We start from the raw sequence: 18,727 nt of genomic DNA on the forward strand, positions 1-18,727 counted from the left end.
GTCTCAACTATAAGCCGCTGAAAACAACTCACTAAGCAAGCAGAGTGCATATAACCGGAGTCTCGACTCTAAGCCGCTGAAAACAATTCGCTAAGCAAGCAGAGTGCATATAACCAGAGTCTCGACTCTAAGCCGCTGAAAACAACTCGCTAAGTAACGGTGTTATCAAGCAGAGTGCATATAACCAGAGTCTCGACTCTAAGCCGCTGATAACAACTCGCTAAGCAACAGTGTAATCAAGCAGAGTGCATATAACCGGAGTCTCGACTCTAAGCCGCGGAAAACAACTCGCTAAGCAAGCAGAGTGCATATAACCAGAGTCTCGACTCTAAACCGCTGAAAACAACTCGCTAAGTAACAGTGTTATCAAGCAGAGTGCATATAATCGGAGTCTCGACTCTAAGCCGCTGATAACAACTCGCTAATTAAAAGTGTTATCAAGCAGAGTGCATATAACCGGAGTCTCGACTCTAAGACGCGGAAAACAACTCGCTAAGCAACAGTGTGTTAAATTTGCACTTTTTGCTTGACAAAGGAAACAGACATTTCCGAAAGCTTGCAAATGAGTTTTTAATTCCCATTTGTGTTTATAACAAACTTAGCCTTTTTTTAACATTCAATGAAGCGAGATCATACCTAAGAATAGAAAATAGAAATACAAGGACTCGTTTATGGAGATATTTGACTGGAAGGGATAGATTAGAGGTTTAGGAATAAATGTTGATTGATTTTTTTAAAGAGGTTTTATATAAAGTATGTATATATGACACTGCAAGTACAAAAGACAAACAATTGTATTATTTGTGATGGATATGTTGTGTTGTGAATAAAGTGTAAAGCGTGTACTCTACATGTTTGTTATATTTAAATATATTTGTTTCAGGTAACATAGCTGAAATAGGATACGTTGTGTTGGGTTGAGAATAAAGTGTAGCGTACAGTGGCACTGGATACCAAGAAGACAAAAGTGTCATTCAAATAATTTCAATAGAGTTTAAAGTTATAATTTGAGAAGAAAACATAGGTAAAAAAAATATGTGTTTCGGGTAACATGACTGAAATAGAGTTTAGATGTATATCCTTTTCATTCTTTTTTTGAGGGGGGCTAATAATTAAGAAATTACAAAAATCACCAAACACTTTTTTAGGCCTTTTAGATTAAAGCAAAAATATGGAATTTAAATTTGGTTTCGATACCTGCCTATGAAGTAGAGAGGGTATAAATATAGTTGCCGTGTTTGTTCACACACACCAATTTCAACGACCGTTTGGTATATTTTCGTCAAACATGGTTGCTAAAATGTATCAAATGTGGTCGTTTAAATTAATCGTTGGGGTCAGTATTGGGTGGTTGCTGGTCGAGTTAGACAGATGGTCGCTAAAGACAGTTAAATTACATAGTAAAACGGGTTGGGAGGAATAACAAGAGGCCCAAGGGCCTTAGCGGTCACCTGAGTTATATCATAGGTACTGTTAGCTTTATTTTATTGTTTTGATGTGATGTGGAAATCAGCATGTAAACTAAGTGAAATACAATACTTGTCATGTCATCAAAGGATAAGAATTTTAAAATATTTGTAAATGTTCCCTTTGGGGCCCCGCTCTAACCCCTGGGGATGGGGCAGGAATTCCAAGTTTACAATGTGATACCGACCTCCACCAAAGATGATTCTGACCAAGTAAAAATAATTTCCAACAGAAAATTGTCAAAATATACCCAAAAGTGTTGTTTCCCTATATAAACTATAGTAAACTTTACCCCCTCCCCAAGGGAGAACGGATAGCTCGGGGGTCCTGAAATTTACAATTTAAATAAAGCCCCTGATGATCTTTCCATCCATGCAGAGAAAATGACTGTAATACCTCTGAGTCTGGAGAAGAAGATTTTTGAAATATTGGTTAATTTTCCCTTTGGGGCCCCGCCCTGGCCCCTAGGGTTGGGGTAGGAATTCCAATTTTACAATTTAAAACCAACCTCCTTCAAGGATAATTCTCATTAAGTAAGAATAATTTCCAACAGAAAATTGTCAAAATATACCCAAAAGTGTTGTTTCCCTATATAAACTATGGTAAACTTTACCCCCTCCCCAAGGGAGAACGGATGGCTCGGGTTCCTGAAATTTACAATTTAAATAAAGCCCCTGATGATCTTTCCATCCATGCAGAGAAAATGACTGTTATACCTCCGAGTCTGGAGAAGAAGATTTTTGAAATATTGGTTAATTTTCCCTTTTGGGCCCCGCCCTGGCCCCTAGGATTGGGGGAGGAAGCCCAATTTTACAATTTAGTAGCCTCATCTACCAAGGATGATTCTGACCAAGTTTGAAAAAATTCCATCCATTTGTTCTTGAGAAGAAGTTGATAATGTAAAAAGTGGACGCACAACGCACGACAGACGATGGACGACGGACGACGATGGAAGACGACGGACGGAAAGTGATTGGAATAGGTCACTTGAGCAAAGCTCAGGTGACCTAAAAAGTTGTCGCATAAAGCAGATAGCTGGTTGAGCAGATTTGACTATATATTTTTTGTCCGGACTTGCTGGTACGTACATCAATTCCTATTCTGACTGGAGTGTTGAAACCCTCGTGGGAGAGCCTGCTGATTTGTATCTGTAGCCTGCTTTTGATGTTGTCTGTTTTAGCAGTCACCAGACACTGAACGAGCATTCCGATTCTACACTGCTCCCAATGTGAAGGAATATTTTCTTGTCTAAAAAACCTACACCCTTGATACAAGTTTGTATTGTTACGGTACTTTATAAACTGATAAAGCCATGAAGATTTCGGTGAGGTCACCAGGCCCAAGGATCATCCCTGCTCCAAAAAGACCCTACTAGTCTAAATTGGAACATTGTTTTCTTTCTTAGTGCTGTGACAAAGTTAAGATTTTATATACATATATATATTGTAAATTGAGATATTTTTCGCTAAAATATATGTTCACTACATATTTAGTTTTCTAAAAGATATCTTCACACACACAGTATATCAGTGGTCAACGATGCCATCGGTGTAAATGCTGCCTTCGGCTAACGCTAGCAGAGGGGCTTATTGTTTTCAAAATATTTAAGCTGTATCCTATTATATTTTCAATATAGTTTTATGTAATGTATTGTAATCACTAAACAAGCATACTAAAGCAATACATGTCCCCTACCACCCCCGCTTTGTATAACACTGTAATGATTTATAAAAATGGTGCCCTTTGGGGTTAATTTGGGAAAATGAAAAGTATACAATTAGCTTGTAACTGATTTTAATGTAATAATAATACAAGAAATTGTAATGTTAGTAATATGATAGAGGAACTAGAACACTGACAGGTCAGTAAGGGCCCCGTCTTGTGGCAATATATCCCCCATAATCATCAAGAAGCAATCTGCCCATATAGCTGAGCTTGACGTTTGATATTTGTACTTCAAAAAAAATCGCAAGGAAGCAAAATATACATTTTACATTTACTATGATGCGAGTCTTGTTTCCTTCCACCTCCATATTTGCTGGGCTAACAGAATTGTAAATACCGGTGCAATACTCATTTGATAGCTTTGATTTGGTTTTTTTCACCTTATATGAGGTACCTCCTCCATCAAGAGCCAGGGTCCAAGTCAGAGATCCACTTTGTCTTTGACCTTTGGACCCAAATGACCTTGACCATTTACCAAGTGACCCTGATCTTTGCTCAGTTGACTTATTCTTTAATTCCGACCAACTTTGCTTCTTAATATCATAACAAAATGTTCATCAGTGAAAATACAAAACTTGACCTTGACCCTTTGGACCCCGTAACCTGGACCTAAGGTCATTTGACTCTGTGTTAAGTTCTGAACAACATTGCTTCATAATGTCAGAACAAAATGTTCACCAAGGAAAAAGTACAAAATTTAACCTTGACCTTTGGTCATGTTCATCAGTGAAAAGGTGCAAAATTTGACCTTGACCTATGAATATAATGACCTTGACCTTTGACCTCGACTTTTTACCTCAGTGCGTCTCTTTTGTTGAATTCCGAACAACTTTGCTCCATAATGTCATAGCGAAATGTTCACCAGTGAAAAGATGTAAAATTTGACCTTGACCTTTGAACCTAATGACCTTGACCTTTGACCTCGACTTTTTATCTCAATGTGTATATTTGTGAACTGAAAATCTTGACCAAGTTTCATGTACATCGGTCAATAAATACCAAAGTTATCAGCCAGGAACAAAATTTGTGGACGGAAAGACAGACAGACAGAGTGATTACTATAGGGCACCCATATCTCTGATACGGGGCCCTAATTATATAAAATAAAATGATTGACAACCCTGAAACTCGAAATTGTCCGAAATATTATTGTCCTTTGTAATTGTGTGAAGTTTGATCAAAATCCCTGAAGGAATGAAGCCGCTAGAGTGCTGACAATGAATTTTCTAAAAATAGTAACGGTGACCTTGACCTAACAACCCTGAAACTCAAACATGTCCGAGATATTATGGTCCTTTGTAATTGTGTGCAGTTTGATCAAAATCCCTCAAGGAATGAAGCCGCTAGAGCCTAGACAAGGATTTCCTAAAAATAGTTATGATGACCTTGACCTTTACCAAACAACCCTGAAACTCGAACTTGTCCGAGATATTATGGTCTTTCGTAATTGTGTGAAGTTTGATAAAAATCCATCAAGAAATAAATCCGCTAGAGCGCTGATAAAGAATTTTCTAAAAATAGTAACATTGACTTGACCCAACAGTCCTTAAACTTTAACTCAGAGATGTTATGGTCCTTTGTAATTGTGTGTAGGTTGATCCAAATCCCTCAAGGAATGAAGCCGCTAGAGCGCTGACAAACATTGTTGTTATGTACGTACGTACACAGACGAACGGTGAGGAAACCTATAGTTTCACCGGTAGGGGACTAATAAGGACTGTTTTCCAGGAGACATGTATGCTTGATCAATGTCTTAATTAAACTGTTTCAGGATTTCAGAGAAAACAAAACATTTTTATTATCTACATTTTATTACAATTTTGATAAAAAGTATGTTACAAGTTAATACATTGCACTGACGACAAATACAATGACCCAAGCATAGGATATGCTCACAAGTTTGACTTTAACCTTCGCTACTCATGTTTACCACAACTGTGACTTTGTTTTAAATTTAGTAGATCTATTTGACATGTTTAATGATGATGGAACTTGCTCGATATTCTTCAAAATAAAGTTATGGAATACATGCTTCAGCACTTTTCAAGAAATGCTGAACCTGTGACAGTTTCAAAATTTTGCATTAAAATTAATATATCACAAAAAAGTTCTTTCAATATTTCAAATCTGTTGTGATTTTTTTTAATTACATGCTGTATAGCAATACCTGTATAAAATATCAATCACATTTTCATAATTCATGATTTTGAAATGCCAACAGCAAACCAAAAGTTAAATGCATTTTGTCCACAATATTTTTGCATGTTTTAAAACAGTATCTACCTATTTTTTTTACAATAATGCAGTTATGATAACACCATCACTGAACCCTTAAATGATGATTTTTGCAAAGTCTGAATGAATTCAATATATATACTAACACTTATTCCTAAGAAGCCAAAAATTTGAAGAGTAGAGAAATAATGAATCAAGGAAACAATGGTTTATAATAGAACAGATCACCTTTGGCTAAAGTGACCATAAAATGTAACTGGCGTCAACTTGATTGCAGAACAAAATTGATTAGATCTGACGAATGCCAGGTATCAACAAGAAATGTATTTCAATGTAACAAGGCAGACAGACCTCCAAACAGATAAAACCCACAACCAATCAGGAATGTCCCAACAAATTACTGTAACCAATCAACAATCATCACACAACAAGGTCAATTAACAACTCGGATTATCATCAGTCATACAATTAATATACTTCATGTTAACCAATAATATCAACCAATCAGCAAGCTTCACTAATGTTAACCAATAATATCAACCAATCAGCAAGCTTCACTAATGTTAACCAATAATATCAACCAATCAGCAAGCTTCACTAATGTTAACCAATAATATCAACCAATCAGCAAGCTTCACTAATGTTAACCAATAATATCAACCAATCAGCAAGCTTCACTAATGTTAACCAATAATATCAACCAATCAGCAAGCTTCACTAATGTTAACCAATAATATCAACCAATCAGCAAGCTTCACTAATGTTAACCAATAATATCAACCAATCAGCAAGCTTCATTAATAGTGACAAATAATATCAACCAATCAGCAAGCTTCACTAATTTTAACCAATAATATAAACCAATCAGCATGCCTCACTGCCTTCAAATCACAAAATTCTTTCTACAATGATATCTTGCAGACCTCAGTCTGAACCTGTTAATTTACCAATTGCTCGGAGTCTTTTTAAAGTCAAACTACATTATTGACATTTGTAACAATCGATGCCATTAAAATCTTGACTAGAAAATTGGCTTTCAACAACGAAGTATTCAATACAATTCTTGACCAAAAATAAACAGTTAAAATTATCAAAAATATCTTAATAAAAAGAACATGTATGTTAATGTCAGGAATTCCTTTGACAAAAAAATATAAATTTCTACATTATGTAAAAACTGTTTCTATAAAAGTGTAGCAAAGGAGATCTATCAAAATAATGTTGTGACCAAATGATCAATATTTAAATGGAAGATATTTTTTTTATACAGAAATGATTTTAGGAAATTTTCATATTACAATAATTAAATTAAATTTCAATGTAAATGTACATACTGTAAATTACAAACTACAGTCCCAATATTTTTAATTTTACAACCGAAATCTATGATCACCTCACTGAGAATACTTGGTTCATGTAGAAATAGTATGAACAGTTCTCAAAAGCTTGTTAAAAATCTGTTAATCACATGCAAGCTAGCTATTATATCAGGTTAACTACCTTGGATTATTTAATGAGAAAATTTAAGGCTCTTCATGCCAAAACTTGTGGATGATTCACATAGAGTAGTCTCATATCTGAAGGAGTATAACCGTGAAGTTCAACAGGCAACAAGCCTTGTGATAAGTCAGGTTTTGAAACCAATCAAAAAGCTTACTGCGAACCTTCAATTTTGACATTTTACACGGATGCAGAGAAGAAAAAATACATTGGAAGTGGAACCCTTGGATTTCTAATATAATGTAAGGATAATACGTATTTATGTCAATTTCTACACGTCTGGTGTTAGATTAAAACTGGACCTCAAACAGTGCGTCCCCCTAAAAATAGGATATTAATTTTTGTCACGGTAATAGTAAAATCATGTTACATTGTAAATGACAGAAAAATCATAATTAAAACATTCTGATTTAACAACCTTATAGTAAAACCCTGTGTGACACAACTTCATAAATAGTTCGGTTTTTAAAATTCAGATTAAACAATACATGAAAAACAAGATTGCTATTCTTTAGGCAAAATAAAAATAAAATTGGTGTAGATATAAAATGAATATATCGTTATTGAACACATGGTGTAATAGATATGAATAGAGCAGATACTTCATGCACAATAAAAATAACCCTGTATTAATGAGTATATATGAAGTCCCAGCCTCCGTAACATTTACTGACTCCTTATATCACTGTGTGGTAGTCTACAATCACCTTCTTAACAAAGGTCTATAAAAAAAAATATTCTGATTATTTCTCAACTGTAGTTATTTAACTTTATCCAAACCTAAAACTGCAGCATGCAGTCCAGCCAGATGCAAAGCTGCATCTCACCCAAAACCTAACCTCTGTATAGTTGTATTTCGTGGGGCTAATATTTTGCAGTTGTATTGATCAGAATTAGTTTGTAGGGATTAAATTCTGTACAACATTGCCAGGGGAAAATATTGTGCTCACTGTTATATTTGGGTGATGGGATTTATGTTAGAAGTGTTTTATCAAAATAACTAAAAATAAATATTTGTGTCTTATCTCTGTTGGCAGTAAAGGAGCAAACATATCTTTTCTTTTATCGTATTAATATTTGCACGATATTTGAATTTACGCGCTATCTTTGATGACCATAAACATAGCAAAATTGAATCCCTGTGAAAATAACTAACTATAAAGTATATGGTAGACCTGGACAGTCCTGTGGCCGTATCTAGATCAACAACAAATCCTGTGATCCGACTGATCAACAAATCCTGACTTTTTAAATCAAATATCTATGTGGTCTTGTGGCCGTATCTAAACCAATAATAACCATGCGGAGTGAACACCAGTAAATTATTATGAAAGGCAGGACGTACAAAAATAATACTGTACAACTTTGGTAAATTTAACAATTAATGATTAAGATGGTAAAACAACAGCTACATCTAATGGGTGAATACTGCCTTGGTAAACCAAAGTTTGAAATTCCTACCTAACAATCAAACTGACCTGATAAAATCTCCACATTTATCTAGGTGATCAAGTTTAAATATACCTATTTAGGAAATGTAGGTTAAAGTTCACATAATTTATCATTTCATTTCTCATGTTTAAGAATTATTTAAATATGGTTTCAACAAAAAGGAATAAATATGATTTACGAAAATGGCACAATGAACTGTTTCTTTTATATGCCTAGAAAAAACATGAATGACACATAAAAAATGTTTTTGATTTGCTAGCCTTGGTTTACCAGTGCAGTCTGGTGAAATGGCAGGATGAAAGATGACATTACATGTAAAGTGTTATCCATTACATGGTGAAAGAGGGAAAAAATAAAATATCCCATTAATATAATACATTATGCATTGTAAAATAATGGTAGACTTCAATAAAATACCATGAGTATAAAAGTAAATTGTTGATTTTAATATACCATAAATAAATACAGGTACAAATGAAAGTGGAATATAACTTGTGAATAAAATATGTGTATAACAAGATGAGATTTCATTAAATGCCTTTTTTATACTTCATTGAAATCAAAATATTTCCACCACAAGTTACCTCGGCATAAAAGCATGACGGACAAGTCAACTTTGCGTAGCATAATCTCATTTACAACATTTGAAAATAAAGAAATGTTGGTACATGTAGTAGATGTATTATTTCCCCTACACTTTGTATGTGGACCTAACCACTGTTGTATACTTGTATTTACAGACTAAAGGTCAATTACAACATTTCCACAACTGTGTACAGGCACCATACAACATCATATATAATATACAGATATATGAATCTTAAAATACTTATAGCAAAAGTAATATTACATTACAAAATAAAATTGTATAAAAACTTTGCAAATTGTACTTTCAGACAAAAAGAGGAGTGTTTTAGTCTGATGTATCTGAACACATTAGCCAAAAAAAAATAGGATCTTGTAGATTCAAACACTTGCCTTAGTTTGTTCACAACAAAATACCAAAGCCGTATATAACGTTAACATATTGTGACCACCTAGAAGTAACTCAAACATTTAATTAAACAGTGACCAATCAGAGCACAAAAAATAATTTCTGAAAGTTAAATTGCATTTACTGTTATCATCCCTTTTTTTTTCTTTCTTACTTTATTTCTTTTTTACAAAAAGAATATTAATAACTAATAGAAGTCCTAATAAAGAATATCTCAGCATTTCCCTACCAGAACACATCATGTTGGCAATTTTGCAAAAAATGGCTGAAACCAGTCATCAAAAAAACAATTATCAGGAATAATGCTCAGCTTATACAGGATAAGGCACTCAACCTCCTTATGATGTATTTCTAGGTTGAATTTCTGTGTTTTATTTACACCAGGTGGTGAGCGCTGGAGAAACCAAACATAGAACTGTCATGGAATCTAAAGTTTATTTTTAGGACAAATCCTTCTTCTATTGACAGTGTGACTTTAATGAATGTTGAAATATCTAGCATGGACCGAGCAAGCTAGCACCATCCTAGAAACTACTTACTTGAATATGTCTGAGCACATTATTGTTAATAAAATCTGAAACATTATGATAAGTCATAGTTTCACTTCATGACAATATCTAAAATGATGAGAACTAATTTCATGAAAATTAATACAAAAATAAATTTAATGATGTACAAAAGCAGGATTTGTCCAGTGAAGCCGAGTTCACACATATATATTGCTAATAATGAACATCAACATCAACATCACATATAACATTGCATTAGATGTCTTCAATGCAAACATTAGTGGAGTACTAAAAGTTTTTTTCAGTTGAAAGCAGCAATAATATTTGCTAACAGTGACATTTTTGGTAAACTGTATAAAGTATTGCACAACATTATAACCTACATCTCTGTGAACCTGTTATCTATGGTGACCTCTGAATGCACAGTGACCACGGTACCTGGTGACACCTAGGCTACAGTGATTTCAGCTGTGATAGCTGGAGCTGTTTCCTCTATCTTTTTTCCCTCTTCCACAGATTCTACCTCCTTTGTGCTCTCCACTTCTTTTACTTCTTCTTTCCCAGAATCCTTCACTTCGTCCTCTTTCCCAGAATCCTTCACTTCATCCTCTTTCCCAGAATCTTTCACTTCTTCATCCTTCTCCCCAGAATCCTTTACTTCATCCTCCTTCTCCGAGTCCTTTACCTCTTCTTCCTTTTCAGTTTCCTTTGGTGCTTCCTCAATCCCAGAATCCTTCACTTCTTTCTCTGATTCTTCTATCTTAACAACTGCTGTCTCCTCTGGTTTATCGTCCTCATCAGCAAATTTAATTTCATCATCAGTTTTGTCTGCAGTTTCTAAAAAAATAATATGATAATGAGTATTAGAATATCATTGAGATTTTTCTTAGAAAAATTGAGTGAGTTGTGCTGTAGCTTGAAAAAGATTCTGTCTATTAATGACATAAAAAGGAAATGAGCAAGCCTAGGCTAACAAAGTTTAACCCCCCCCCCACACACACACACACACACACACAACCTAATTATGACCTTGACCTTTCATTTACAAGTCTGAGAGTGTTACATTGATAAAACACTAGTGAAGTTGAATGAGAAAATATTTTAAGTTGAGATGTTATGTTTTGAAAATTACATAGTACTTTGACCTCTGGCCATGACCTTGACCTGAGAGTATTGCACAGCACACTGCATGTTTATAGTTAACATACCTGTGAAGTTACATTTGAAAAGTTTTAACCATTTAGAAGATATGGTCCATGAAAACATTACAAACATTTGACGTTTGACCCCATTGCCCTGACTTCGACCTTTAGAAAAATCTAGTGTTAGAGAACACACGTTCTGGACATAACCTAGAAGAAGAAGAAGAAATTTACCTTAAGTTTAAAAAGCAATGCATCTGCCATTTCAAAATTCATTTTACAGGCAAACATTTGAAAATCATTGGACCCCTTACCCTGACCTGGACCTTTGAGGTAGGGACCAAGGAGAGTGTTATGCAAATTCCCAATACGCCATTTGGTCAAGATAAATATATATGTGAAGTTTCATTTAGATATGTCCATCTATATTACCTTTAAAGGATTAACTGATTTTATCGACTTTAGACCTTTCATAGACCAACCTAAAAAGGTGTACAACATTGCAACCTTTACCTTTGACCTTTACTATGCCTTACCTTTGTCATCTTCTTTTGTAGCAGCTTCGTCACCACTGGGACCTGCTGTTTCTTCAGCCACTGCAGCTTTTTTAACCTTCTTTGACTTTTTAGGGCTCAGTGTTGGCTCCTCAGGGGGAGGGATGGGTGCATCTAGGGGTTCGTAACCCTCTAGGTGAATGTACCGGGCGCTCAGCTCATAAACAGCTGTCTGCAGCTCTTCCTTCTTTGACTCCTCTGATGACTCAGTCTCCACCAGGTCCTTGTAATATTTACCAGTCACACCTGTAATTACCTCTACACCTATAGTTACCTGTATCACTAGTTTTTATCATAATTCACGCCATGCCTCGTCTCAAAATTTTCTAAAATAAATTAAGTTGATAAAAGATTTATGATCATCATACAATTTGTTTGTGTTCCACATTTTTTTAAGTTTCTGGCATAACCTTCTTTATTAAAAAGAAATTTTATTTATATTTCTGTCAACCTTACCTTTAAATTTCTCATTTACAACCAAATCCATAATAGCTTTGGCACCGTCCTCCAGGGTTTTGACGGGCTTCATGACTGGACGCAGCATTCCACCGAGGATGTACCGCAGGAAGAACTTCTGACCACCTCCTGCATGGCGGCACAACTCTGTACTCGGTATGAAACCTGAAATCACAAATCATTACTTTTACATGATTTATAAGTGGAAAAGTCTTCTTATTTAAACCAGACTGTATCTCAAGACAGCTTTCTGCAGACCTTTGAGAGTATGATTTTGACTTTTCCAAATGAGCTAAGATTTTTAGGTTGAAAGGACATGTCTATTTGACAAGACATCTGTTTGAACCCTCCCAGAGAAAATTATATACACTGCCCTACCCTCCATCCTTAGGCTTTTATCCTGTAAGGAGGCTCCCATCGTTTTTACCCTTATGATGGCACTGCATTCTACTCCAGTCAAAAGAGTCTTGGCCCTACTTGTCTCTACATCTATGGAAGCATGTCATTTGGATAAACAGATTTCCTGAGTTTTGGGTTGAAGACTGTAACATTGATTGAACATTAACATGACAACTTACCTGGACAGAGCGTGTTCACAGTTACACCTGTGTCCTGGAGACGTTTAGACAACTCGTATGTGGTCAGAACCATTGCCAACTTGGAGTTTTTGTAGCCAAGTTGGTTGTTGTATGTGCCCTCCTTCTCAAGGAAAAAATTCTCCACATCCAATGGTTTCCCTAATCAGCAAAATGACAAAAAAATCATTTATAACTATGAATCTTTATGTACAACAGATTCTGGTGATATATCTTACAAACAATGTCATATATTCATGTGAATTATGTTTAACAGCAAATCATTATATTAGATACACTGGTACATACTTTTCTGCAGCAGCAAAAATAGGCCAGAGCTTTCAAATACTGCGGATAGGAAGGATCATGCAAATTTATACCCCTGTCCACCATTGGTGAAGAGTGAACTGTGTTCTGTAATTGGGTCAATGTGACTTTTATTGATCTCGGACCTATTTTTCAAAAAGATCATTTTAGACCAATCCCCCATAAACATATAAAAAAGAACTATGCATGGTTTGGGCCTTTTTTGGCCCCTAAATCCATAAAAATCAAAAATCTGCAATAGAACTTTCAAACGAATGTTTCTTTAATTTGTAATACTTCCCCAGTACTATTATGTAAACATTTATTTGTGTTTTCAATTTTGGCTGCCATGGTCACCAGGTCTTATTTGCATAAATTATTGAAATTTGATTATTCAGTCAATTTTGACAGGTTTTCACCTAGTTTTTCTCTTAGCTACCATAGAACGCACTCTTGAACAAACTTTATATTTCTCCTGAAGATGTATTACAGGTGCCTACACATTATCCTTTGATATTAAGTTTGTTCAAGCATGCGCTCTATAGTTACAAGGAGAAAAACTATGCAAAATATCACAATATTCACTGAATATTCAATTTTTTCTAATTTTTGCAAATTTGAACTTGTAACCATGGCAACAATAATTAGAAATATAAATAAATGTTTTCATAATAGTATTTGGGAAGTATTCGAAATTAAAGAAACAGTCATTTCAAAGTTCATTTAAAGGTTTTGAATTTTGATGCATTTGGGGGCCAAAACAGGCCCAAACCATACATAGTCCTTAGCATGATTTTTAATCTAGGTTTGGTTTGTGACAATTTATCTTCCCTAAATGTATCCCCATCCGCTTTCTTGCATGCAAGGAATCCAGAGTGTTGCTTACCAAAACTAGGTCACTGCAACTTACATAAATTTTGACCTCTGACTTCAATGAAGGACTACATACATTTTACCTCTGACTTCAATGAAGGAAAGGTTATTTCCAAAAGTGTTTCTTGCAATACGTATAAGCAAAATACAGGCCATATTTCTATTACATGACTGTAGCTTTTTAAAACATTAACATTATTTCGGGTGGTCGCTAGATGATATATCAGAACTTTCTCTATACTTTGTGCACTTACTCCTCGCAGCATTATTTGGGGGCGATGCTGAGTCATGGAGAGACGATGTCACATTGATGATACGACAATCTGCTTCCCCATCGGCTGCTGTCTTTTTCAGGTCATCCAGTAATAGATGAGTAAGCAAGAATGGCCCTATAGGACAATGAGAATACATATACATAATAGTTGTTTGGAATTCTAAGTAACTTTTGACACAAAATCCATCATATATATAACTCAATTGTATCTTATTAACCACTACATACAAATTCGAACTTTTATAGCAAATGCAAAGGTCAATACAGTGTATACGTATTACCCTTCAGAATTCCCAATACAGAGGGTATTAATTTCAAATTTTGAAATATTTAAAACAAAATATTCTTGAAACTCTTCAATAATTTTTCTCAAACCAAGTTAGGCTTCACCTAAAGAATGTTCCCTTTATAACAGACATAAAAGTTTAAGCTACAAGTCATACCGAGGTGGTTAGTTCCCATGGTGAGCTCAAAATTATCTGCGGAGAACTGTCGACGATTTTCTTTGGACAGATACACTCCAGCGTTGTTCACCAGGACATGCAGTTTCTTCCCGGTGGCGTGAAAGTCCTCCACAAACTTTCTCACAGAAGACAGGTCAGCAACATCACACTAGGGACAAACATGACAACAATCAAAGGAAGAATGAACAGTTAAGAGTTAACCAAACAACTGGAAATGGGGAGTCTTGGCAACTTTCATCTATTTAACATGTTCTGGTCCACTTTAAAAGCGAAACATGTTAACTGGATTAAAGTTGACGAGACTCTATATTTTATGTTGTCTGATCATCTCTTCTTTTGAATTTTGATTACTTATACTCTTATGGCTAGACTAGTGATTCCAATTAAGGAATCCATCAACTGGGCATGGGGTATGCTGAACTTCACAGAACTGGTGCATGTTGAATCTCATTCTCTCGTGTATTAGTTAACAGTTAAGATTTTCACTCATTGTTCCTGATCGGTGATGAAGATAACATAATGTCTAGCTATAGGTTATACTGATGATACAATGTATTAAAATTTCAGATGTGTACCTGTATATAAAATACTGAGGCTTAATTACCTGTATATAAAATACTGAGGCTTAATTACCTGCATGAATGTGGCCAATGCATTAGGCGACCGCTTCAAGATTTTCTCAATGGCTGACTTTGCACGTTCTTCACTGCGACAAGCCAGAATGACATCATTTCCTGCCTCACACAGCTGTTCTGCTGCACGGAAACCAATGCCCGAGTTTGCTCCAGTTATTATAATGACACGCCCCGTCATGACTATGGTAGCAGTGTTGTCACAAGGCTGTTGGAGGAATGGTAACTGAGATCATTAGTAGTCAAAATAGCATAGCTATACAGAACTGGGATTACTTACCAAGTAAATTTTATAAATTATCTGCAGTTCATGGAATATGCGTTCAATATCCTCTACATACACTTTCTAACTATCGAAAACAACAGTTCTGTAACAGTATAATTATGTTTGTTCATTTGGTTGCCATGCTCAGATTTGTTCCTCAAAAAAACCCATTGTGGATGTTTGTTTGATGATTGCTTCAAACTTTAATGGTAAATGTTCCAGACCAAATGTATGTGTGAAACAAGTTATAATCCAAGAACCATTGGATAATAGTTTTCATGTGACCAAGGATCGTTTTTACTTTGTTTTCAATAGAAGTAGTGATCTAAAACTTCATTTTTAATTAATGAATTTATTTTATTTAATTATAATTGTTTTAATATGTTCTTTCCTTAACCTAGCATGTCTGAATTTTATTCTGCTTATTATATAATGTTATCTAAACACATGATGGAATTTATTCATAAAGATTAAAATGTAGCTAGTATCAAATAGTAATGATCACTAAGTACGGAATGTGTCGACTATATACATTTCCCAGCAGCGGAACGCATGCCTTATATTGTTAGGGTTTATTTGTTTAAACATATTTTATTGCCAAAAAATGCAAGAGGATTGGGCACAAGTTATTGTTAGGGTTATCTTATCTCTGCCATAGAATATAAACGGCAACAAAACACCAAACAAGGCCCCGCCCATCTGTAGACCCGATTCTGCGATTTCGTGTAATCCATACATTCCTCGCAAATAAGCTATAATACACGATAAATGCACATATAGAAAGTAAAGAAACTGTGCATTATTAATTAATTTTGCGACAATTTACAAGATTAAGAAAGCAAAACCGAATTAATCGCTGTATGTCTTTCGACACTCATGGTGAACGTGATCAGAAGAACGAAAAAGGTGAAATCTTTATCTTGCGATTGTGCAACCAAATAGTAACGTTCTGTTGATGACAGACTACGCGTGTCGACTGTACTTAGCCGATCAACGAAGCGTGAAAAGACGGTCGATCCTGTTATGATAATGCAATGAACATGTGTAACATTGTAATCATAATTTTATGCATCGTTACCTGATGAAATACTCCGTGCTTTTTTCTGCAGCAGTTTTGGCGCGACACAGGAAGTGAAAACAATGATGCTTGACCCACGACGATTACCCCGCGAACATATGCGCATTCATTTTGAAGTCAGTCCAATTTAAAACTATTCGTGTTCAGCACAAAAGTATTTAAATATTTATTTTGTAACTTTGTTGAAAATTTATTAATAATGCATGACTCCTTAGCAACGAATATATAGTGCGAATGGATCTATATTCTATGGACTTATAGTCGTGGTTAGGCACTTCCGGGTTTCGAGCACAAAGTTTTGTTAGAGTTGCCTCCCATGTTCTACACGCCGTGACACAAAGCTGATTTTTATCAATTGATGAAATCATAGGTTATCTAAATCCGTGATGAAATGAACTAACTAGGGCCACAGAATTAGATTCTTTTAAAATAAACAAATTCTGTATTAAAACATTGATTTAGAATTTCATTACATATCGTGTATCTCCAATATCGTTAAAATCAAAGTTTTGAGGCGCGCTAAAACGACTTGAAAAAGTTCTTACTTATTGCATAAGTTTTTGTTATTGAGATTTAAAGGTAACGGGTCATTACAAGAAGTCTTGTGTAAATATTGATATGGATTTTTGGATTTATAGATATAAATATAATTTACTCTATTTTTTTTATTAGCTACCATTTTAGCGTTTACTTTCCTCAATTTTTATAGAAAAACTGAGTAGTTTTTAGCCATAAAAGTTTCCTTATTTTTGTTAAGTTTACGGTTCAAACATTCAAATAGTTAAGAAGGGACATAACTTATAAGACGGTCCGCCTTCCTTGTAAATGATTTACAACGGTTTCATCGTGGCAGCAGATACAAAATTAATATACAAATATTTTGAAATGAAATCCGAAGAAAATATCATATCTACGATGTAGATGATAGATTTCATGTTGTATTTCCCTAAAAATAGACTATAAATAGATTATGCTAGCAGAGACGTATATTACATATCGGTAATGATTCTGGCTTCAGGAGAACACGAACTTCGTTTTTGTTCTTTAGACAATTTGAAAAAGGTTTTCAGAAATTAATTATTAGTTAATATTTCTAACCAGGAAATTAAAATGAGGTTGTTACAATACTTGCAAAGTTTGATAATTGAACCCTGAAAAAAACGGCGGCTGTGATGTGCGATGGAATTCCTTTCATAACACCGGCACTCCTCTCTCGTTCGTTAATTTATTTCAAAAACGTATTCAGATATTACATTATATTTCTAACAAGCTTCTTTATATGAGTCATATATCTAGGATATGTGACATGTTGACACGAACTAACGAATACACGATCGAATTATCATAGGTAACTCACTGACCAGACTATCGTCACCAGGATCGATAAGCTGTCAAAACAAACACTCATGCCGCAACCCAAGTCTCGCAGCGTTTCTCAGGGATGCGTGTTTTTGCGAGATCTGCGTGAGTTGCCAATCTCTGTATTCCGTCTTTGCGTATTGCAGAGTTATCCTCTCTTGGGGGCAGGGATTGATTGTTACGTCATTGGTCTGTGGGAGAAAATTACGTCGTTTTCTCAAAAAATGATGACGGTTCTCTCACAAACAAGTGACGTAACAATAAATACCTGCTCCCAAGAGAAGATAACTCTGCAATACGCAAAGACGGAATTATACGTCTCTGATGCTAGTAAACAATATTATTGAACTAATATACTTATAAGAACAATGTGATTAAATTTGATAATACTATAACTTACTTTTTACAGTCACAAAATGCAATCTACATATGCAATTTAATGTAAATAATGAAATCAGATAGCTTAGTTAATATTTATTCTAGAGGATAAACAGTTTTTTAATAAACATCTTTTCCATGCTGTGAAGATAATGATAAACACTTGTCATGAAAAAAGTATTTATGCCTTTGACCTACAAACAACAGCGACCTATTATTGTGTAGAGATTGCAAACTAACCATACTTTTTATATGGTTTTCCGGTTACTATTTTTAGCTTTAGTACTTAGGGATGCTGGTTAGAAACGTGACCTTGATGTTAAAGATAATAGATTACATAGACATGGAGGTTAATGGTCATATATATACCAGGCGCAAATTCAATTCGATTTATCGTGTTTACATTTAGTTCCTCGGATGATTAAAAAAAAATCAAAATATCAGAAACCCATAATAAAAAACGTCCATTTCATATAATAATAATATTCG

General features: G+C 34.7%; 1 protein-coding gene across 1 annotated transcript; it reads right to left on the bottom strand.

Moving 5' to 3' along the window:
- Positions 1 to 4,984: 4,984 nt before the first annotated feature.
- Positions 4,985 to 16,576, bottom strand: LOC110463352 (retinol dehydrogenase 12-like). The gene is made up of 8 exons (XM_021517871.1): positions 16,502 to 16,576; positions 15,160 to 15,366; positions 14,506 to 14,674; positions 14,043 to 14,177; positions 12,613 to 12,771; positions 12,035 to 12,199; positions 11,561 to 11,824; positions 4,985 to 10,719 (listed from the first exon to the last, which is right to left on the bottom strand). Exons 2-8 carry the CDS (start codon positions 15,337 to 15,339, stop codon positions 10,331 to 10,333), a joined length of 1,461 nt encoding a protein of 486 aa, XP_021373546.1. The 5' UTR covers positions 15,340 to 15,366; positions 16,502 to 16,576; the 3' UTR covers positions 4,985 to 10,330.
- Between the last annotated feature and the right edge of the window lie 2,151 nt (positions 16,577 to 18,727).

This window comes from Mizuhopecten yessoensis, unplaced genomic scaffold (assembly GCF_002113885.1).
Source record: "Mizuhopecten yessoensis strain PY_sf001 unplaced genomic scaffold, ASM211388v2 scaffold10891, whole genome shotgun sequence".
NCBI lineage: Eukaryota > Metazoa > Mollusca > Bivalvia > Pectinida > Pectinidae > Mizuhopecten > Mizuhopecten yessoensis.

Coding starts and splice junctions, on each gene's coding strand:
- LOC110463352 (XM_021517871.1), bottom strand. CDS start 15,339: ATGACGGGGCGTGTCATTATAATAACTGGAGCAAACTCGGGCATTGGT. Junction 14,675..15,159: donor CATTGGCCACATTCATGCAG/GTAATTAAGCCT, acceptor GTTTGTCCCTAG/TGTGATGTTGCTGACCTGTC. Junction 10,720..11,560: donor TACAAAAGAAGATGACAAAG/GTAAGGCATAGT, acceptor TTATTTTTTTAG/AAACTGCAGACAAAACTGAT.